General features: G+C 41.5%; 1 protein-coding gene across 1 annotated transcript in view; it reads left to right on the top strand.

The window, feature by feature from the left end:
• Positions 1-369: 369 nt before the first annotated feature.
• Positions 370-23,651, top strand: part of cdh13 (cadherin 13, H-cadherin (heart)) — a 589,258-nt gene continuing 565,976 nt past the window's right edge. Inside the window, exon 1 of the mRNA XM_022679628.2 lies at positions 370-607. Within this exon, the coding sequence (XP_022535349.2) occupies positions 563-607 (45 nt within the window). The 5' untranslated portion in view covers positions 370-562. The remainder of the gene's footprint in view (positions 608-23,651) is intronic.

Below are 23,651 nucleotides of genomic sequence, written 5' to 3'. Positions count from 1 at the left end.
TATGTCCTCCACCTAGAGCTATAATTGCTAATAAAATACTATGCTGAATGAAATTCTGAAGCTCTAATGTGTGATGAAATAAAGGTTTCTAACATTTGACCAAAAACTGTCCGTCAGGGGTGTGTTTAGTTCAAAAATGTCAAAAATACCCCTGTATAACCTCTCGTTGCATTATTTTATTAGGCTAAATGTATTGAAACGCAATGCAAAGCAATGCAAAATATGCTTGATTACAAATGCATGCATGCACGCGACTCATGCATGCGCATCATCATGATGATCACACGCTGATAAGTTGTCCGGGCGGTAAAAACGCACGCGTGTGATGATGGCGCGATCCCCCCTATAAATGCGCTGCGCGTGGACTCGGCGCCTCTCTCGCGCGCGCTGCTGATGAGGCTGCAGCTCTAGTTGGGAAGTTGGCAGCCTGAGGCTTCAGAAGGGGGGCTTTACTCTCGCGCTGGCACTGGCACTCGGGAATTATGAGCAGAGCTGCTCAGAGCTGCACACTGTTTTGAACCTTTTTTCCTCCTTTTTTTTGAACAAGAGAGCTTTGACCACCATGGAGTTCTGCAGGCGCGTGCTCGTCGTTTTCATCCTCTCTCAGGTAAGCAGATCCACAGATTCCTCCAGTAGCCTCCAGATCCGCGGGAGCTCCGAGCCTGGGCGCGCGGCGCTGGGGCGCTCTCCTCCGGGGAAAGACTGCGCGGCGCGGCGCGGCGTGACTGGTGCAGCTGGCCGGGGCTTCACGCGCTTAGCTCGGGTTGCTGTAGGTGGGTGCATCGGTAGCGGTGGAGCTTCAGCGGTGGATTTAATTTTTATTTCTTATTTTTTTGTAGCATTTGTTTAGTTTGGTTCAATTGCGAGGAGTGAATGAGTGAGAGAGTTGTGAATGTGCGTATATGTATATATATATTGTGAATGAAGGCATATAAATATAAATATATCTATTTTTCATAATATTTTCAGTTTACATTGATATAAAGGCACAGGAGTATGTCCAGTGCTATATAGTTGATGTGTGTTTGTGTGTGCATGAGAGAGACGGGCTGTGTGCTATCAGCAGCCAACTCTGCTTGCATTCGCGCATCGTTATTCTGCTCAGCTCCCAAGTTCAGCGTTCCTTTGGCTCCCTTCATTAGGGTGAACGGTGTGTGTGTGTGTGTTTGTTAGAGGGAGGGAGATTCACACAGCTTGTTTGCTGACTTAAGGAGACTAGCCGTCTGAAGTCTGACGAAGACCCTAAACAGCTTGTAAACACTGAATCTCCACACACAATTCCCACATTCCCATATTTTCATCAAGAAATTTCAATTCCAGGCTTATTGCTAACTTGGAAATGTGACGTAAAGGAAGAGACCAGCAGGGGCTGCCCTTAGTCAATCACTCGCCTTGTGCCTCTGACTATGCAAGCCATGGATACTCGATCTTACAGTACAGTACCTACCATTCATGAAGCATTACCACTTAGTTTTCAGCAGAATCCTTATTATCAGGGGAACCTTCTTCCATGTTTCAGCCAGTCGTTTTAAAAATATTTAAAGAGGACCTTCTAAAAAAATGTTTCATGTAAAAATAATGGGTTGCATTAGAATGTTTCTCATAGAATGTTACAAGTTTGAAAGATGCTGCGCTAACATTGCATATGTTTGAAGTAAACTTCGCAAACCTAAATGTTAACAGCACTGATACAGCTAATATATAACAGCACTAATACCTAAGTTTTAATGCATGTGACATACAATCTCCCAAACAGAAGCACAGAATTTGTTATTTTCTGAAATCTTGTCAAGAATAAAAAGTATCAACAATGAAACATTTTTTTTTTACATTTTGATATATGCCTATCAATATGGTAATAAAAATCCATTGTATAAGAAGGGTACAGATCTTCTACTGTCTAAATTGTGCTATGTAAATATGCTATGCAATTCTTCTACATAACATAAAGTTATGTTTTTGTGTAACCATTTCTATTGCTACTGTATCACAGTCCTTTTCTGCCAGATCTATAAACGTTATTTAAAAAAAAAGAGAATGTTGTAGGTACAGGCAGAAATGTTTAGAAGAAGCATTCTCCGATATTAATAGAAACATGTTTAGTTCGCAAACTGTGTTAAATATGCTCCTTATCACGATCACTAACTTTGTTACTGTCTGAGCTACACCAGAGCACAGTTGATATGGCATGTCGGGGGGGTGTTTTTAGCTCATATATGTGACCCATATGAAGGTGACTCACTCTGGAGGCTTGCAGGATCTGTCTCTGCATGTGAGCTCATGCATTTCTCATTACTATTGCAATCAGTCTGCTCATCCACCAGATGATAGATCACAATTTGTTAGTCAGATTAGATGTACCTTAGCAGCTTTAATGTAGTGTTGCTTTTCTAGAAGGACCCATGCGTAAAAGAGCATACAATCTGACGAGAAGAAGACTAGTTTTGAGAGGTTTTCACCAGTAGACTAGTGGTTGCCAGCTCTGGTACTTTGCACATTTTAGTTTTTACAGACTTTTAGTTATAGAAAATTAGCTTATTAACTGTCCATTTTTTTAGATTTCAGAATCTAGTAAGTGCATGCTAACTGCGCACTACACAGTAATAATACATATAAAGATCAACGTCTTGATCTTTATAGCAGAACTGGATCCATTGCTGTTTACCCTTGCATCTTTTTCACAAAAAACAGTATTTAAAGTGAACAAACTTAACTGTGACACTTTTATCCATACTACACATTAGATACTCAGAGACTATGTAATGATATTAATAGTTTGTTAGGGAATTGGGACACAATCATTACCTGCATTCTAAAGCTTATACTGCAGCTAAGGTGGAGAAGGTAGGACTGTCCTTTCTTTGTTAGGAGTCTCCTGGTCACACAAATGGAACAGTCCAACACAGTCCAACACAGTTTAACTGTGTGGTGACATCACCAGAAAGGCACACCTGCTTTGATTGCAATGCGAAACTTGTGACGGAACACTGTGATGCTCGCTTTTTCATTTCTACATGGAAATGATATATTGATTAATGATAATAATCAAAGATTAACAACCCAAACCTGTTGGATTGTAGGTTCACAGAAAACTGTGCGTATTCTGATTCTTTGTGTTACAGCAAATAAGACATAACCTTAGACATGTCTAAGCTTCATCCTCAAGCCAGATGTGTTTACTTACAATCTGAGAACTTACTAAAGCTTTGCTCAACTCTCCAGTCTTAACTGCTTTATCTGAAAGACAGTTCTCTGCTCTGCTCCACCTGAAATCATGCTTAAAAAAGACATATCTGGCACATGTGCACAGTTTGGATATTGATGCTATAATTCAGTAGTGCCACCTGAGAGAAAGGCTGGGTCTGGGAGTTAGTCTGGTAGGGACCTGTGCCGGTTCTGTAGGACAGTGGTTTTGCTGCCTGTGTGCAGAGTATGTACCGCCAGGTTAATTAGATTAAATTGTATTTGATGTTATACGTTTCAAACCTACAATTTACAGTGTAGGTAGCAGTTTCATCTTAAAACCAGCTCTGTGATCACCCCCAACAGCAGTGGAATGCAGTGGAAAGCCCCGCTTTAAAACGAGACACTCAGCAGCACTACTTCATAATGATTATATCTCTCTCTCTTTCTCTTTCTCCCTCTCTTTCTCTCTATCACTCTCCGTACAGTTTAATAAGCTGTATTGGCATGTCCATATTTAGAAACACAACACCAGAAATACAAAACAGAAACACAAAACAACTCAATTTCTTATTCAGTTTGTTGTTAATATTTTTAATATTAACTAAAGATGGTCATTTTTTGGAAGAAAAAATATGAGTGTGGGTCAATATTGGTGTGGATTAGAGTTCAATGACCTGTCCTAATGGAGTTCATGCAGTTTAGTGGTTGTTGGACAAAGGGGAGACTGGGATTTGGTAGGAACAGGAGTGAAGAACAAGTGATGAAAAGAAAACAACAAGTAAAAAAGCACGGGTCAAAATCGCAGTAAACTTGTTCTAGGGTGGCAGTGTTGAAATAGTATATCCTATATACCGTTTAATGATGTGTATTGTTACAAATGTATGTAATCACACCTCACACAATCAGACCAAACAAAACCTGTCTCTTTCTCGAAAACTTGGAAGTAAGGTACGTGACAAAAAGCAAGCCCTTTCCATTATTTCAACCTAGCTGAGTGCCAATTGAGTATAATACAGCCTGATCGGCTCGAGACACATGGGCCAACACCCTGGTTGCTCAGTATTATTTAGAAATCGGCCCACGGCACATGTGCCAACACCGCAGTTGCCAAGTATAAACCATATTTGGCCCGATTCCGCATAGCCGTTCTTTTCAAGCTATCTAGGTCGGGTAACAAATTGCAATGTGCTATCATATTAATACTAATTATGATAATATAAAATATAATACCAAGATATAGGATACAATATGACATTAAGGTTTTTTTCTTTCTCCCTTCTTGTTCGTCTCTGTTTTATTTCTCTCTCTCTCTCTTTCTCTCTACTTCTCTCCCTCCGTCTCAAGCTATTGCTTTTGTGTTTTATTTACTTATCTGTTTCTTTAACAGCCTCAGCCCAGTGATGGCAGGTTTGGGGAAATGGAAAAGTAAAACAGAAATGGGAAAGCAAATGATATCCCTCAGTGGGATTGAAGTCCCTGAGCGGGAGAATTATGGGGGTCTGGGGATGGTGTGTGGCGGCTCCATTTAACACATCACTCAGTCAGGTACACCAGTCAATAGCTGTGGAATATAATCCTGCATGTGGTGAAACTGATTGGCAGTGTGTTTAGTGGCTCATATATACATTTGACCCTTTCGGAGTGGCCCTCTGGTGAATTTGTAGGACTCGGAGCTTGGCGGGCATTCCAAGTTTCCTAGTAGCACTCTGTTTGATGATGTCACCAGCAGGAGCATCGGTCTTGGGATGCATCATTCTTAATGAGACAGAGAAGGAGAGTGTATAGGTGTGTTTATATATGTGTGTGTGTGTGTGTGTGTGTGTGTATATGTGACAGAGTGAAAGATGGGGTCGAGGGAGGTGCTGTTGGGCTCCTTTGTCACTCTATTTATTGCAGTGGTAACAGGTGCGGAAGTGGGACTGCATCCATGTACACTTATAACACTTGTACACACACACACACAGCATGCACAATACACACAATACTCACAACACACAAAACACACACAGATATACACACACTATTTTTTTCTGTACTCCAATTCGGAGCCCAGAGGCAGCCATGCAGAAAGGCGGTGTCTGGGATGTTCATCCCCAGCTATGGAGCCGGTATATATTTAGCTTCATTGTTCTGTGAATAAGGGTGTCACTAAATCTCCAGTAGGCAGAGACAACTGTGACCCTGTTAAAGACACTGACAAGTCTGATGTCAGCACGGTGCTTTCTAACACCTCCTGCCGCTTGTTTAACTCCACCTGCACTAAGGTGCTGAACTTGTTAAGCTTTCGGCCTTTAGACTCTAGCTTTGTCTAAATATGCAAGGGAAGTGTGGTTTTATCACAAAGTGTGGTGAAAAACAAGATCCAGACTTCCTACTCTCTCTCAAAATGGGTTCCAGTATCTGAACTGGGTTACTGGATGATGCAGAGGACTGATGGAATCCCAGTGCTTTAATAAAGGCCTGGTGATGAATGCATAAATGTACATTAAAGCAACCAGGGAGTGGCCAGTCCAATCTTATATTCCTAAAGGTCTTCATTACCTGGGCCAGATGTGTTAGATTAAGGTTGGAACTTAACTTTGCAAGTTAGCTCTCTTGGGTTTTTTATGAGAGCAGAGATGAATCGGCCTAGTTCTAGAGATCTACCATAATAAAGAGTCCAGATCCAAAAACACCTGGCTCTAATCACGTTTAGACTGCAGGCAAATCGGATTTGTTTCTTAAATCAGAAATGTTGAGATCAGAACAGATTTGTATGTCTGAACATTACTTTGTCACTTTGGATTTGAGGAGGTTCTTGCTTGTCACATTGTGAGTGATGCAAAAAAAGAAAGATTGGATAGATCACAATCAACCACGCCACTTCAGACAACATAGCTCCACCTGTTCACAGTTAGGGCTGCATGATATTGGACAAATTTGACAAATTTGACAATGTTAGTCTTGTGCCTGAGGTCCGGACAAACCAGGAGCTGAGTCAGCGCTTTAGAGTCAGCCAATCACTTAAAACCCGAGGAAAACAGCAAAACAACAATAATTGGCCTTTTAATCTGGCATTTGAACTGCCTTTTAAAAGGTCAATAAGAGCCTTTTTTGGAGATTTAAAAAGCGTGATTTAGGCTGTAACTGGAAATATCTGCGCAAAACTGTGTCGGACTGAGGTGCACAGCTTTAGGCCGCTGCGTTTACAAGCACATGCCCAGCCATATGTGGCCCATGCGGTTACCTCGTGTTTACGCCCGCTCCTTCTCCCCCTCCCGCTCCACCTCCCACTACCATTTCTCAGGCAGCATCAGCCTGTCACTCACACAGACACAGAGACAGTGCTGCTGACTCAGAACATAATAACACTCTGTATCTACTTCTTGTGTGAAGAATCAAAACATTGCAACATGACGTGTTTGATTTAATTGTCTTCCGTAACATTGCATATCGCCCTGTCCACAGTGCAAAAATAAAGAGCTTTCCACCCCTTTAGTCAGTGCTTGGTTTTGGACATAGTGACTAGAGACTCATGTACAGCTGCTCCAGAGTGTCTGAATCAACTGGAAAGGGATTTTTAATAGATTATTCAAGCTATGTGTGGACCATTCAACACCTGTGTTAGCAATTAGATCAAGTATTTGGATTCTGTAATTAGAAGGGATGTCCAAAGACTGTATTTAAAATTTAATAAAAATCAAAACAAGAATATTTAATACTCTGCAAATGACTTTTTGCTCTTGGTTGTTTACACTGGTGGTGGCCTTTTTTTTTTCTTTGGAGCGTCCCCACCTATGAGTTTGGCATTTGGAGAAAACTGAAAACCGTTCACTCCGGGTGGAAAAAGCTAAACCCTAATTAATGTGGTAGCTTGCGGTGGTGCACAATAACATAAATGAAGGCCCGTTAATGATGGTGATAATGAGCAGTCAGTCATTAGTGCTGCTCTGAATGGAACACTCCCTGCACCCTTCACTCTTTTGTGCCCAGCGTCCTGCACCAGCCAAGGTCACCGCCTGCCCGTGCTGGGCCAGTTAAATTCCCCCACTAATTGCAGAACTCAGTCATGGATTGGATGACTTTCCCTGTGTGTGGATTCCAGATAAACTATAGGAATGAGGATTGGAATGTGCCGCACTAGGCAAAAGAAGACGGCAGTGTATCATATGCCGCTCTTTGATGTAATGGGATTGAATCATGAAGAAAGCTTGTTTGTGTCTGTTTGGGATGCTAGACGTGCGAGTTGAAAGTACCTTCATAAGGGCTGCAGTAATGGACAGTAATATCAAAGCAGAGAGCCCTTATTCAGCTCTTTGGGTTTAAAATAGGAGACAGATCTGAAGAGTTTACATCATCTGGTCTGTAGACCATGGCTGATGCTGATGCCTTGTGGGTGGTGAAATAAAGCTCTCTATAAAGAATAAAGGGAATACAAGACAGTCTCTGAACATCTCTTCTACTCTTCCTCCCTCCTTAATTGAGGCCTCAGTCATGCCGGGACCAGCTACACCTCCCTCCCTTTTGATGACTGTGGTTCAGTGACTGTCAGTAGTGGACCGGAGGGTCAACCTGAGGCACTGCTCTCAGTTCAGGCAGGTTTGAAGCTGATGACCTGCTTTGAACAGCTGTTCTTCTCTCACAGTTATCATTAAGCACACCTATATAGTTCAGTTCTTTCATTGAAACTGTTGTGCGGTTGGACAGAACCGTGACAAAAATCATGTTTCACCTTTTATAAGCGTCCCTCGCTACCCTTAATAAACTCCTGAAGACAGAGCTCTTCAAAGAACACTTACTCTCCTAACACCTCTAACAAAGTATCTACTTCTAAACCAATTTTCCTCTGCCTAAAATATTTTTGCCTCTCTGTCCTCTATTGTTGCATGTACATCCTTAAACGTAGGTCGCTTTGGATAAAAGTGGCTGCCAAATGTAATGTAATGTAAGTCCTTACTTCACTGCAGTGAGATATATAAGTTTCATAAGCTTGAAGATAGAAAGAAATCACAATAGTTTCTGTATTAAGGCTGAGAACTGAGCGATATACTTACAATTCAAGAGTGTAGTCAGGTAGTGTAGGCAGGTTTCAATCCTGTGAGCTGATTTAATCAGCCATTCTTCTCTCACAGTTAGCATTACGCACTGCAGTCCAGTTGACTTTGACTAATCAATGCTAATTGTGAGGAAAGAATGGCTGTTATTTCTTGGGTTGCCCCACTGGTCTATTACTACCAACCATTTAACTACAGCGGAAATAAGTGGGGAAAAAGCCTTTCTTACCCACAGTTAACATTTATCACACCAGTCAGGTTTACTTTGATTGATCTACTTAAAATATTTTTGATTAATAGCAGATGGTGAGAGGTTGGTCAGAAAGTTGTGTTAGCAAAAAATGTTAGATATATATATTCTGGTAAGATTTGTTCACGTAATGTTAACTGTCCAGTTTTGAATGCTAAGTAAAGGAACTGATTACGCCTACTGTAAGCTGTGACCTACTGTATCTTATATTAGTCTGAAAAGTTGATGCTTATAATTTGATACCTATGCACAGCATAGCAGAGCTGGACATAAAGATTTGGTATTATCTTTACCAGCATCACATGAATTATGAAGGAGCTCCTCACACTGACAGCTGGGCTTATCCCTGAGAATGTATTTGGGTTTGTTGTAGAAAATGCTTATCCACATATCTGTTTTGCATCCTTGGTTTCTTTAAACTTTTTTATTTCCCTTTAAACTATCACCTCCAAAAAGTCTATTACATCACTATCCTGCTCCTGAAAACCTCCCTCACTGCTGTCATCCATTTTTCCTTCTCCTCAGTGAATGTAATTTCATAAAATTCATATTATTCCTATCTTGCTTTTCAAAGTAGCCCAAATCTTTATTATAATTACAGATTCAGTGTATTTTTGTCACTTACGCTACTACACATGTAGTAAAACATCCCACATATACTGTAAAACTAAACGTATCGTGTTTGGCACTTTTTTCCTTCAGTTTGAACGTAGCTTAAATTGTTGTACAAAGTCAAAACTACATGTTAGAAATGACTAAGAATTTGCTTCCATGATTTCACACATAACAACATAAGCTTAGCATAGTACACAACAGTAAGACCTACCTCCAGTCAGTCCTTACAAGGTAAAGAAATGAGCAAATTCCACTTAATTTCTTTTTTACCTCTGCCACAATGCTTGAATAGTTCAGCACAGTTTCTCTTTTAAGTTGAATAAGTTTTTTTTCTGAAATTCTTGTCTAGCCTCAGTAGTTGCTAAGGAAGTCAATTCTGTCAGCTTCTTTTATTCTTTTCACATTTCTCTCCTCTGTGACCTCTGAGGAGAGAAGGCGAGCAGAGAAATCAGACAGAGCTATCCCTCTCGCAGCCGCGCCCGCTCCTCACCTTCGTTTGAAACCAGGCCCGTATCGGCTTAATTAAGCGGAAGGCCGTTGGATCTAAATTCATTAAGTGTAACTGGCTGAACGAGTGAGCGTCCGGGGAAAATGAAATGAAAGCTCATTTGTGTTCCTGCGTGTCGCCGAGAGGGAGAGCGCGGGAGGGGGCTTTCGAAAGAGTGTGTGAGGAGTGTTGGAGTGTGTGCATGTGTGTCTGATTGTTCCTCTGCACAAGGACACAGTGGAAGCATGAGAGAGACAGAACCATCAGCGTAATACTCGTGATGTCTTCATGCCCCTCTCTCTCTTTCTCTCGTTCTCTGTCTCTGTTTGCGGAGCTCATCCTTCCGTCAGGCAGATAATTGCGAGGAAAGCTGCAAACCAGAGCCAGGGTTGTCTAATCCATCGCTCAAACACACGGAGCGTGATATGACCACCACAGCCACATGCAGACTCCATCTCTTTCTCTCTGCTCCACAGCTCAAAGCTGGGGGGCTTTTGCCCTTGTAGTCCACATCTGGCATCAGGCACAGTGCCAATAGATTTAAGTTGTTTATCTGCTCCAGAGAGTCACTGGTAAAAGCCTTTAAAAAAACTTTAGAGGTTCTTTGATTTAAAACTGTGGAGAACATCCTTTGAGGAACCTTTAAGTATGGCTGTAACTAATGATTAGTTTGATAGTCGACTAGTCAGTTAGTCAACTATCATCTCTGCCATGTGCTCCATCGCTTTTAAATGAAAGTAACAGCTGAAATGGGGATTTTAATTATCTTTATGTGGAAAGTATGGAGATTTAGTGTGTTTGGGCCCATTGTGTTTTATGTTTTGCGGTGCTAATACAAATTAGCTATGGATGCACAATGATACCTGAATTATATCTATATCTGCTGATAGTTGCTTTTTTATTCATGGCTAATATTTCAATCCGATACTTGCTGTCATATCAATTGTATGCTAAAAAAAGGACCAACGCTGGCCATGCTACTTTAAACTCAGTTTATATATTTCTATTAGTTTTAAAGTCATTAAGGTATATTGAAGTGTCTATTCTTCATAAGTTATTAATGTGTATATCGGCATTGGCACTGGACCAGAATTCCCACATCAGTGCATCCCTAAAATTACCGATCAGTCAATAATGAAATTTGGTGTCAACATTGTCGATTATATTGACTAATCATTGCAGCCGCATCCTTTAAAGAAAAGGATTTTAGAAGAAAATGTTTCTTGATACTCCTTAAGCTGTCTTGAAGGTTCATGAAAGCACATCCACAAGGGTTTCACAACAGTTTCACACTAAAGAACTCCCCCAACATATATATACAGGTGCTGGTCAACGAATTAGAATAATTTGAAATAGTGCAATCATGAAATTCTTTGAATGCATTGTTTGTGCAGAAAGCAAATCAGGTGTTCACCGCACCTGTCCTACTCGTTAGACTAATCACAGAACTCGTTACCTGGAAAAAAATTTGCTCAGCTGAGCTTTCCAAAAGGCCCATTTAGGCCATTTAACTGTGACACTGTTGTTTTATTGAATTAGAATAATGGAGAAACCGTTTCATTGAATTAGAATAATTTTTATTATAATTACAATCATCACTTTCTCAGTATTTTTTGGCTGCCCCCTTGGCTTGTATGACTGCCTGAAGTCTCCGTGGCATCGATTTGACCAGCTTGTCGCAAGTTTCCGCACTCACAGCTTCCCAGGCAGTGGCGATGTTCTGCTTCAGTTGGTCCAGCGTAGTAGGCTTTCTGTCGCGAATTTTCCGCTTGACGATGGCCCAAAGGTTTTCAATGACATTGAGGTCAGGCGAGTTGGCCGGCCATGCCAAAACTTCAAGCTGTTTTTTAGTGAACCAATTTTTGGTCGACTTTGCCGCATGAGCCGGTGCAAGATCCTGTTGAAATATGAAGTCTTCTTCGCCTAACTGTTCCTCAACAGTCGGAATCAGGAACGTTTCCAGAACATCTTGATATACGGCAGCATTGACAGTCTTCTTGAGGAAGCAGAGTTTCCCTACACCTCGAGCGGACATGCATCCCCAGACCATAACGCTCTGGGGAAACTTGACGGATCTTTTCACGCACTCGTGGTTGTAGGTTTCGCCACCACGACGCCAGACACGAGGACCTTGGTCACCGAAGGAGATGCGGAAGCGTGATTCGTCACTGAAGACCACTTTCTGCCAGTCTTCAGCAGTCCACTCGCCGTGTTCTTTGGCCCACTTCAGCCGTTTCTCCATTTGTTTCTTGTTCAGCATCGGTTTTACTGCTGGAACGCGAGACTTGAAGCCGAGTTCGCGCAGACGACGGTAAGTGGTTGATCTGGAGACGTCAGTGCCGGTCTGCTTGTTCCACAAGTCGGTGAGCTCGGAAGTGGACTTGAACCGGTTGCTGACTGCGATCTTTCTCAGCTGCTTGTTGTCGCGAGCAGAAGTTTTTCGGACGCCGGAACAGTTTGCTGCAGTTTTTCTTGAGAGCTTTGCAGACGGAAGACTGGCTGATGCTGAGCTGCTCAGCAATTTTAGTTTGGATCAAGCCTTGTTGGCGAAGGGCTTGAATTTGAGCCACTATTCCGGTTGAGAGGTCACGCTGCTTACCCATGATTGATTTTACAACTTAGAAATTCTACTCAACCCTGACTTTATACTGCACAGTGAACACTCTTCACAGAAAACAAAAATTCGATCATTTATTCTAATTCAGTGAAACGGTTTCTCCATTATTCTAATTCAATAAAACAACAGTGTCACAGTTAAATGGCCTAAATGGGCCTTTTGGAAAGCTCAGCTGAGCAATTTTTTTTTTCCAGGTAACGAGTTCTGTGATTAGTCTAACGAGTAGGACAGGTGCGGTGAACACCTGATTTGCTTTCTGCACAAAAAATGCATTCAAAGAATTTCATGATTGCACTATTTCAAATTATTCTAATTCGTTGACCAGCACCTGTATATAGTGTAGGACAAAGTGTACTTTTGATAAAACTTTACAAGAGCTCACTCAGACACTAGTGGAAAGAATGGTAATGGGTCTGAGTCATACTGGTAAAAAATGGATCACTCTCAGTGTGGCACTGTGCTTCCCATTGATCTGATCCTGATTACTTCTGTATTTAGATTGCTCTTTCTTTTACTTTCTCTCTCTCTCTTCTTCTCTCTCTTTCTCTTGCTTTCATTCACCATTTCTCTCTCTCTCTCTCTCTCTCTCTCTCTCTCTCTCCTTGTAAGTGTGTATTTGTTCCTGATTTGGTAAACAAGCACTATTGCTGTGAGGCACTCTGACACAATCATGGCCTTTCACTATCTCTCTCTCTCTCTCTTTATCTCTCTTACCTTCTCTCTGACCCTCTCTCTCATTCTCTCTCTCCCTTTCTTTAACGTCTTTCCTCTGTCATACTCTGTCTTCCTCTCTTTTACTTTCTGCACACTTTACTTTCTGTACACTGCATCATTCGTTTTCCTTATCTCACTTTCACACCTTTCACTTCTCTTTCTTTCCACACTCTCTCTTCGTTTATTCTTTTATTTTTTGCTCTCTACCCTTCTCTTCCTTTTCTCTCTTTCTCTTTCTCCTTTCTTCCCTCTCTCCTTTTTGACTCTCCTTTTCTCACTCCATTCAGTTTCTCTTACTCTGCGCCAATCTACTTCTTTCTTTTTGTCTAGTTTGTCTTTCTTTTTCTCTCAGGCTCCCTTTATTCATTTTAGTGTTCTCTCACTCCTTCTGTCCTCCTTTCTTCTCTTTATCATTATCTCACTCTATCTGTCTTTGTTTACTCCTCTTCCTCTTTCTATCTTGTCTTGTTTATTTTCCTTACTCGGCACACTCACTTTTTGTCCACTATCTCTTCATTTTTCTTTATTTTCATCACTCTCTCTTGCCTCTATTGACTCACTTTTTCCTCTCTTTCTCTCATTATCACACTCTGTGGCTCTTCCCCCTCACTCTGTTGTATTCTCCCTCTATCCTTGGTCTTTCTTTTCCTTCTGATTTCCCTCTTAGTTTTCACACCTATCTCTTTTTTCTCTCCCCCTTCTATCTCTCTCTCTCTCTCTCTCTCTCGCACTCTCTCTGCACCTCTGCGACTGATTTGGCTGTGAATGGGGAGAAATGTCACGGTGAACATGCTGCATGTTTATCTGGAGATGCGTATGCTCCACATTCCCTTGGGTGTTTAAAGGAGGCCAGAGAATACTAATGGGTGGGCTGATGACTGCTTAGCAGGGAGGCTGCCTGCACTCCTGTCGAGGCTTGTTTGTGTGCGCGGCTGAGAGGAGCGCAGTGTGAGGTGTGACTGAGACTGATGACAGGCTGGCGATAAGTGGAAGACACACAGATCTGCATCACTTTTATTTATGATCGGATGTGTGCATATGTGTGCCGAGGTGTCCGTCACTGCTGTTCTGCTGACCACTGCTGTTCCACACAGTGCTGCTAGATAAGATCACACATGCATCTAATGGCTTTTAAGCAAACGGGTGGTCACACTTGAAGATCATTATTTTGCAGACTGAGGAAGGGCTGATTTTAGACTGTCTTTAGATCTTTTTAAAGATCCTTTACATTGATAAACTTGTCTGAGGTTTAGGTGAGTCAGGCTCCTCCAACAACCTCTCTAACTATGTTGTTATCATCGGCAGCTGATGTGCTGCACCTTACTCTTTAGACTCTTTAGACACTTTAAGATATATATTTTAAGTAATATGTGGGGCTTTAGGATATTAGCCATTCATGGTACTAGCTAGTATCCAAACCATGGCTTTTGCTGGGTGCACTAAACATCTTGACCAATCATAGATGAGAAACAAGAGGATTGTTTCTGAGATGATTGGGGATTAGGACATTTTTACAACTGCATTTACATTCTGCACTAGATTGCTTTGGTAAGCTTGGTCAAGTGGTCAAGGGCACTGATCTCTGGTTCTCCTGAAATCAGTGATCTGGGGTTAACATTCAGTGAACCCTATTGTGGTTAGCTGCAGATGTGAAAACTATCTGATCCCTGTGCTGTGTGTGGGGTTGCATGATTGGTTCAACTAAGTGCGTTAATTATGGCTAGGCATTTGAAAGTCCAGTACTTTCACTGTTTTGCACCAGTATAGGCCTAATAAAGCCACACTTATATGAAACTGAAGGTCACTGTAATAAGCACAGCTTTTTTGAGGTGATTGCACATAATTCCAGCAAGGTAAAGAATGCAATTCTTGTTTTGGTCTGCAAAGTAAAAAATTGCTCCATATTTTGAGGTGTATCTTCATGGTCAAATCCCATGCATCCCAAGAGCATTGTTCCTCTGTGCTTGAGTGTTCACATCCAAGGAAAATGAAATAATAAAGTACGTGAATCGCAAACGGCTAAAGCCTGTTCAGACAAACCTATATGTTTCGCAAACCTACATGCAGGAAAGTTCTGCATAGAACTACGCAATCAATCCACAGTTTAAATAGAGCTGAAAAAGGTTGTGTATGAAAGTAAACCCACAAAAAATGAGCCCCATTTTGCGAAAGAGCCCAGAATCTTCTTTTAGTATTCCATCAAATCTAACTTATCTATCTTGGTCAAAACAATACTGGCCAATCTCAAACTCAGTCTCTCAGTCTATTGCAGGACATATGGCCATATGTACCAGTGTAATCACAGCTGTAGTATTGTGTCCATACTGTGCAGCTCTACTGTGCTTACAGTCCTGGGAATCAATTTACTGTCTTTTTCAGGCCGGAAACTGAAGCCTGGCCTTAGAGTAATCCTAGACGCTGTGTTTGCTGGATTGAACTGAGGGTCTAGCCCTCATCCATCTCAGTGTCTTGTCTGGCTTCCTCTACCCCCACTAAGCCACGGGCAGGGGGTCATGTTTGTTCCTTGCTGCACTATGTTTCTGCTAACTGCTCCTTTCCTCATTGGTCTCGGATATAAGAGAGAAGCGAGCTTAAATCAGAGGGGCCGGCATCCGGCATAACCTCTCCTCCCTACTTTCTTTCTTTGCGATGTATCATCCCTCTCTCTTCCTGCTCCTTGTGCTTGCTTTAATTCGCTTTGATCCCCAGCACGTCACCCAGACCAAGTGTCACATCTGAGAGCTGGTGAATCAATCTCTGCCCGGTGCCCCCCCTCCCCTCCACTTGCACTACCGCCTCTCTCCACCTAGATGGCGACAGAATGCCAGAGATTCTAGAGGGGCCAGCAGTGAGAAGTGAGAAGTGCAGTCTTTGTAAAGCCTGGACATCAATCCCCGAGCGCGACTGGTGCTTGCCAATTTATTGTGAAGACAGATTGCGTTGTAAACCCTTAATTTTTGCCTCTCAAAGGATCAGCGCCATCGTTTGACCACTCTGCTAGAAAAAAAAGAAAAAGAAAAGAAAGTGAGCATGCTAGAGCTGCCTGAGGAGCACCTCCTACGCAGCTGCAGGAAGAGACAGGCCTGTGGTTTTATTGGTGGGTTATGGAGCAGCAGAGTCAGAAGAATGAGCTTTTTGCCAAGTCTTGGCTTTCGTTCTGAGAAGCTGAACTTCAGCTGCTTTCCTATAAACACGATCCATCTCTCCTTCATCTCCCGTCTTCGTGATTTCGCTCTACATTCCTCTATACTGTAGAATGGATTGTGCGCAAGGCAACATGCCAGTGATTGGCGCAGTTTAATTCAATAAGTTCCATCAAATGCTTGGCAATTGATCTGGCTGGCATTCTCACATTCCTTGTAAAAGAAAGGAAGCAAAAATTGATTAAGCTTTTGTCACATGGCTAGGCTTTTGAACAACCAATCGTAGCATTCAATAATTTGTAGACTTCACTCAGCGAATCCTTCCGGCTAATTTACGCTAATGCACTCGGAGAAACAACATGGTGAGTGTTGTATATTACTAATCAACAGCTTGTCTATCTACAATTTTCTTTGATACAGTATTTAGATCAGGGGACTCTGAGGACCACTTCATAATGTTGAGTTTTTGCCTCTCCAGGAAGTATATAGTGGGCTTGGGGGTACATTTTAAACCATTATCCTGTTAAAAATGCCATTGGTTTTCAGCTTTAACTTTTCATAGATTTGCATGGATAATCTGGAAATGTGTGGTGTTGATTCCTCCTCCCTTTCTCATCTGTTCAGAATTGCCAGCAACCCCAGATCAAAGATCTTTATGATTTGTCCATTAGTATTACATTTTTGCAAGCAACACTGCACAGTGGAACAGCACACCACCCTCTCTTAACACAGCAAGATATTTATGCAGGTTCTTGGCAGTCATATGGGCTCATGATTTACCTGTCTTACCAGCATCTTGTTAATGCAGGTTTTTTCCCCAATTTTTCTTAATCTTCACTCAACCTCAGACAGTTCTATTGTGGAGATCAGGAGATCATTATGATTAATCACAGATTTTTTTTTTTGTGTGACATTTTTAAGTTTGTTAATTTAAAAAAAGATGCATATTTAAATGGAAATCATTTCTGTGGCTATTTAGTACCTTAGCAGACAACTTGGTTGTGTTTGTTCTTTTTTCTGCACTGCCAAAGTATTCGGGATTAGTATTGGTTGATACTCAAAATCAAAATTTGATCGGGTGTCGCGGATGAGTAGGACAAACGTAAGATATTATATTGTAGATATTATATTTAAATTAAACAAACAAGACTGAGCAAAACAGAAAGCAAACACAGGTAATGCAAAAACTAAAACAAGACTGGGACTGTTACTTTAACAAAGACTAGAACTAGGACTCAGCAAAACAAAGAAAACTAGAAACTCAATAGCTGGAACATGACTGAGATCTAAGACTAACACACTAGACACACAAACATAGAACCTATGGAACACTTATCAACAGACCTGGATACAAGAAACTCGGAGACTATAAGGTGCACGCACACACAAAGATACAAAAGACTCGACCAGGAAACACTCAAACTGTGGGATATATATATATATATATATATATATATATATATATATATACACACAGAGAGGGTGAGGAACACCTGGGGGCGGGGTTACAAACAAGACACATGGTGACAACTAGGGGTGGGAATCGTTTACTATCTCACGATTCGATTCGATTCCGATTTTGGGGGCCACGATTCGATTCAAAATCGATTTTTGATTCAAAACGATTTGAATTATAAAAATTTCTGCTTCTGGCTTATGAATCTTATTGAAAAAAAACCCTCCATAATATACACTGGTCCTGGAGCAAGTAATGTGTTACAAAAACAATAAAATGTGCAGGAATGTGGGTCCTCAGTGACAGAGAAATCACTGGGATATCACAATGACGTTAATGAACAATAAATAAATAATAAATAACACTGCTTTATTACCAGGCTACTAGCGGTGGTGTGTAGGTGACGCTGCTGGGCTGATGTGATGATAGCAGTGAAGCGCTAAAGTTCAGGAGCAGCTGCTGATTAACTAGTTAACTTTAAGGTCGTTGTATTTCTTCAGAAAGGGGGCAGGAGGTGGAGAAATTAATTCATATTGTCCATTCCTTAATTCCTCTGTGATGAGGAGCTGAAATTAGCTCTGATTAGCTTATTGTTATTTTTCCGTTCCGCCTTAAATGCTGCAGCCCGCTGCCACCTGTAGCGTTATTTAAGGTGGAACTGGAAAGTTAGCTAGTTAGCTAGCTAACAGTTACTGAAACTAACTACTAGCGATCTTTTTTATGCTTGTTATGAAGCATTCTGCCATAAAACATTGAAACTACACGTTAATCTAAGGTAATATAGTGCTTGTTCTGCCATCTTACCGGTGATTCTCAAACACCTACGCTCTGTGTGTGTCTGGAAGATCTCCGTTTGAAGGGACAAGCCCTATCCCCAGGGTTGCCAGGTCCAACAAAAATACCCAGCCCAAAATCAGTCTAAAACCCGCCCCTCAGAATCGATTTTGGGACATTTTAAATCGATTCTGAATCGTAGTAAATGAGAATCAAGATTCTTATGTGAATCGATTTTTTGGCACACCTCTAGTGACAACACTAATTATTATTATTCACTACTGTTACTAATCTTCTGAACAGAAACCAAATCACATTCTGTTACCACCCTGCACCCAAAGACATATATCAAATCATCTGCTGTTTTTAAAGTGAGAGATTTTTTAAGACCTAATGTTAAGTGCCTGTTTAACAATCACAGCCCCAGTGTTCCTGTTTAAGACACACTTTTGAGATGTGCAAGAAACCCCTCCAGTTTAACGACAGCTCTGTGAATGCTTATGTAGTGTGAATGCGGCTGCGGTTTACCCAGACTGCAAGATTTCACAGACACCCCGAGCACGTCAAACATGTTTGAAAATCTTGATGATGAGTTTGAACATGAGTGCGAACACCCCTTCGACAGGTAGTAAAAACAGCGATGAACAGCAGAAAGTGAGAGTGCAAAAAAAAACGTTTCCATGAAGTGAGGCATAAGGCAATATGAATATGTGTGTGAATATTAATCAGTGCTGCCGCTGCTGCTGCCACTGTGGATGCATTTTGAGCCCCGAACCGAGCAGCTGCATCCAAGCCTTGCATCACCGAGCAATGCAAAGTGTCGGATGCAGTGGACTATATACAGAAGAAGTGGAAACATGTTCTCTGGAGTAACGAATCACGCTTCTCTGCCTAGCAATCTGATGAATGAGTCTGGGTTTGGCGGTTGCCAGGAGAACAGTACTTGTGTGACTGCAAGTGTAACGTTTGGTGGAGGGGGGATTATGGTGTAGGGTTGTTTTTTTTCTGTAGGAGATGGACTTGACTCCTTAGTTCTAATGAAAGAAACTCTTAATGCTTCAGCATACCTAGAGATTTTGGACAATTTCATGCTCTTAACTTTGCAGGAACAGTTTGGGGGCAGTCCCCTCCTGTTCCAACATGGCTGCACAGCAGTGCACAAACAAGATTCAAAAGATTCAAAAAGACATGAAAGAAGGAGTTTGGTGTGGAAGAAATTAACTGGCCTCAATTTGATAGAACACCTCTGAGATGAATTAGAGAGGAGACTGCAAGACAGGCCTTCCTGTCCAACATCTTCTAGAAGAATGGTCAAAAATTCAGATAAACACCTTCCCAGAAGAGTTAAAGCTGTGTGGATTGATTATATTAAAACCTATGGGTTAAGAATGGGATGTCAATCAAGTTCATATGCACGTATGAATGCATGAACTTTTAAAATTTTAGTTTTTTTTCGAGATATTAATACAATTGGATCACTGGTGCAGAGCGAAGCTTATCTGTCCCTCGTTACCTGAGGTCCTACTTTTGCTAAGCTCACCCTAAATATCTGTATAATACTTACGTAAAGTACACAGGCCTTTTTATAAACGTGTTTACTTTGAAATCTAATTTGGAATTGTGTTTAAAAGCGATGCATTCAATCCGGGCCAGCTTGTAGGCTCAGCTTCCCTTGTCTGTTTTTAGCTGAAGCAAAAGTAATTAGTGTTTTTTCCAGCTCTGCATATGGATTAAGTGTATGCAGAGGCTTGCATACAGTATATCATTAGTAGACGAAGAGCGCAGTACTGTAATGGGGTGTATTTTGAGAATATGAAAAGCTGTGGCAGGCCTTTTTCGCTGAGCACTAAGCCTATCTTCCTATAAAGACCTAACCTTCTTTGAAGCGGCGCGTACATTTCGCCCGAGAAAGGAAGGCGAATCCTCAATGCTGCAGCAACCTTTTTTTGCTCGGCTATATAAAGCCCCCTGGCATGATGCTCATGTGGCAGGGACGGGTGGTTGATTAGCGTATCAAAAATCTGTGAGTGTTAGTCATTAAGCAGCTTTGCCTGGCTATTTTTGGGTAACGGTTTGGGCTTGTGTTTCTGGGCAACTGTAGGGGGTAAAAAATTGTTGTAGAAGAGTGGGGTGGATGGGAGGGAATGGGTCGATGTGAATCTGAAGAACTTTAAAAGTGTGTGTGTGTGTGTGTGTGTGAGTCCGTGTGCGATTGTGTGTCAAGCGACTTGGCCTGTTCCTGTGTGATGTGGAGTCTAAGCGGCAGGGGACGTGGCAGTGCACTCAGCATGGGGCTGTGGTCCTCCACTGAAATCAGCTGCTTAAGAAAGCAGTGTTGCGACTCAGGGGATCATGCCGGACCACCGAGCTGCTGTAAAACCAAGCAGAAGTTTTCTTTTCAGTGCAGCTTTCTGCTTTTTTTTTTTTTAAGTTCAAAGTTCAGCTTTATTTTTAGAAAGCTGGTGAAGCTCTTGTTAAGAGATTCGAGCGCTTCCGCTGGATGATCTTCTGAGCTCACTCCTCAAGCTCCTCTCTTTAGTCTGGTGTGTGAGGTGAGAAGTTCATTAATTAAAGGTTGCCTTCATTAAGAGGAGAGCCAAGAGGCAGTGGGCTATGTTTGGAGTCAGACTAGCCAGTGCTGGAGAGGATATTAATAGTGTCTAAGTGGACCAGGTGCTTCTGCTTTAGTGAACTCACTTGGGCAGAGCTTCACTTACTGCAGTGGTTGTATGTGAAATACTGTGTTTGTACTTTAAAAGAAAAATCAAGTTTTTTTATTAAACAGAAACATTTTTATGCAACATTGATTGCAACATTCATTGCTAAGGATATCACAATCCTATCCAGTGGATCAGGAACAGGGCTGATTCAGGCATTTTTTAAATGGCTTTTAAAGCAATTGGTTGTAGCTATTAACATAAATAATTATCAGTTGCTGCTGTTTTGGTAACAAAACAGCTCAGAGCCCTTGGAACTATTTTACAGTGACATTTAATAACCTAGCACAATATATGTGGGTCTTGTGCTCTGGCTGTTCATGGCATGTTCATGTGCTCATAGTTTGAAGCATTTTTACAGACATTTTTACATGACATCACATTACATTTGACCAAATCGTCTTACAATAATTATGTAAATTTAGCAGTAGCGGACATAAAAGTTCAAGGTTAAACAAAACAAAAAAAAAACATTTTAAACAGGGCCTATAGAAAGCAAAAAAGGGAAACAGTCGGATAGAGGAGGAGGGTCAGAAGAAAATATGGTTAGACGTAGTTAGTTTGTTAGAGGTGTTAGATGAGTAGGTGATCTTTAAAGAGCTCTGTCTTCAGGAGTTTTTAAAGATAGCGAGGGACGCTCCTGATCTGGTAGTAAAAGGTAGTTTGTTCCACCATTGGAGAACCATGTAGGAGAACAGTCTGGATTGCATTTAAAAAGTTGCTACTAAACAAAATAAACCAGTGTAGAATATTTACTGTTCACTAAAAATAATAATAACAGTGTTTTTACTAGATTTACTAGATTTTACTAATGTTAATTACCAATACATACTTCCTTTGCTGTGGGGCTGTATTATCTATAGAAACATAGTTAAGATTGGTCTGTATCAGCTGACAGTCAGCCTTAATGTACATCAGAGCATCCCTTTTAATTACAACATTTATTAGCTTTAGACCGCTTTAGACCGCTAATTACAACATTTATTAGCTTTAGACCGCTGGACCACTTGGCGCCCCTTACATTTTTATTTTTAATGTAATAATAAATGTTGTAATTAAAAGGGATGCTCTGATGTACATTAAGGCTGACTGTCAGCTGATACAGACCAATCTTAACTATGTTTCTATAGATAATACAGCCCCACAGCAAAGGAAGTATGTATTGGTAATTAACATTAGTACAATCTATGAGCTATGAGCGGGAGATCGCAGGTTCGAACCCCAGCTCATGCAGCTTTGTCATCAAGCTGCCGGCGCTCAGAGGGAGCACAATTGGCCCTGCTCCCTCCGGGTGGGTAGATGGCGCTCTCTCCCCACATCACTCCTAGGGTGATGTCTGCAGCACAGGGCATCTGTGCGCTTTCCTCCAAGCGCTGGCTGCTCGGCAATGCTGCATCAAAAAAAGAAGCGGTGGCTGGCTTCACATGTATCGGAGGAAGCCTGTGTTAGTCCTCACCCTCCTGGTGTGTTGGGGCATTACTAGTGATAGGGGGAGTCCTACTGAGTGGGTTGGGTAATTGGCGGTGTAAAGAAAATGGGAAAAAATTAGAAATAAAAAAATAATAATAAAAATAAAATAAATGTAAATTATGAAGATTATGAAGAAGTTTTCTAAGGAAGAAAGATTAAGAGTGAGAATAAGCGGCAACATGAGATGAGTAAGAAAAAGAAAGTTAGAAAAAGCGAGAGCTTGAGTGCGATAGAGAGAGCCCTCTAAAAAGAGCCCCACTTCCCCTCCCTGTCTATTACCTCTCTGCGTGTAACTCAGACCATCTGACCAAACCTCTGCCTCTTAAAACCAGAGTTGGTCCAGCCAAGCCAATCCTAAGTGCACAGATCCAGAGTTAACCTCCCCTGACTGATCACCCCGAACTGTGCTATACTATACCCAATAATGTCCATTATGAGATGAGGTCAAGCAGAACAGGAAACCCACAAAGAGTCTATTAAAAAGTTGATTTCATAAAGAAAAGTGTTTAAATTGCTGTACAGTAGTTTGACATGCTCATGTCTCAGTGAGGCTTTCAGATTTCAGTGTCAGCTAGTTGTTCATTTATAACTACGTTCAACTTGGTCTGTGTCTCCAAAAGTACCCAAACACAACAATCTTTTGCCTCTTTGCCAATAGAAAACACAATGAGGCGTGGCTCAAGTCAAAAGTTATTCATAGTTATTCTGAACTAAAGGTAAGAGAAATATCCAGGGCTGCAGAGTCCAGCTGTGAAGACCCAGCAGGACAGCGACCGGCCTAAATATAAAACACACGTCTTGTTTGCTGTCTTTGATGGACAGATGAGCAGCCGCTCCGAGTTTTATGAGCAATCATGTTTGAATGAGTTTCCTGCTCGCATCAATCTCTGCCCACAAACACGCCCACAAACAACCCAGCAGTGCAGATCCATGCATATCAAAATGTCATTTGAACGCTGCCTTATTCAGTCGGAACGCTGAGTTCTGTAAAGCAAATTCTCTGCATTTCCTACTCCTGTCTCCAGTGTCCTCATTCCTGAGGAATCCAAGGGTTGTCACATACCTGTCCCTGCCAGAAAGCTCAACAGAGAATGTCACATCGATAATGCATACAGCATTAGTTTTCCTTAAGGGTGAGGTGTGAATGGTTCTCACTGCAGTGCTGAGTTTTCTTGAGGTACTTTTTTTT

This window comes from Astyanax mexicanus, chromosome 9, assembly GCF_023375975.1.
Source record: "Astyanax mexicanus isolate ESR-SI-001 chromosome 9, AstMex3_surface, whole genome shotgun sequence".
NCBI lineage: Eukaryota > Metazoa > Chordata > Actinopteri > Characiformes > Acestrorhamphidae > Astyanax > Astyanax mexicanus.
This window is presented reverse-complemented; position numbering and strand designations above follow the sequence as displayed.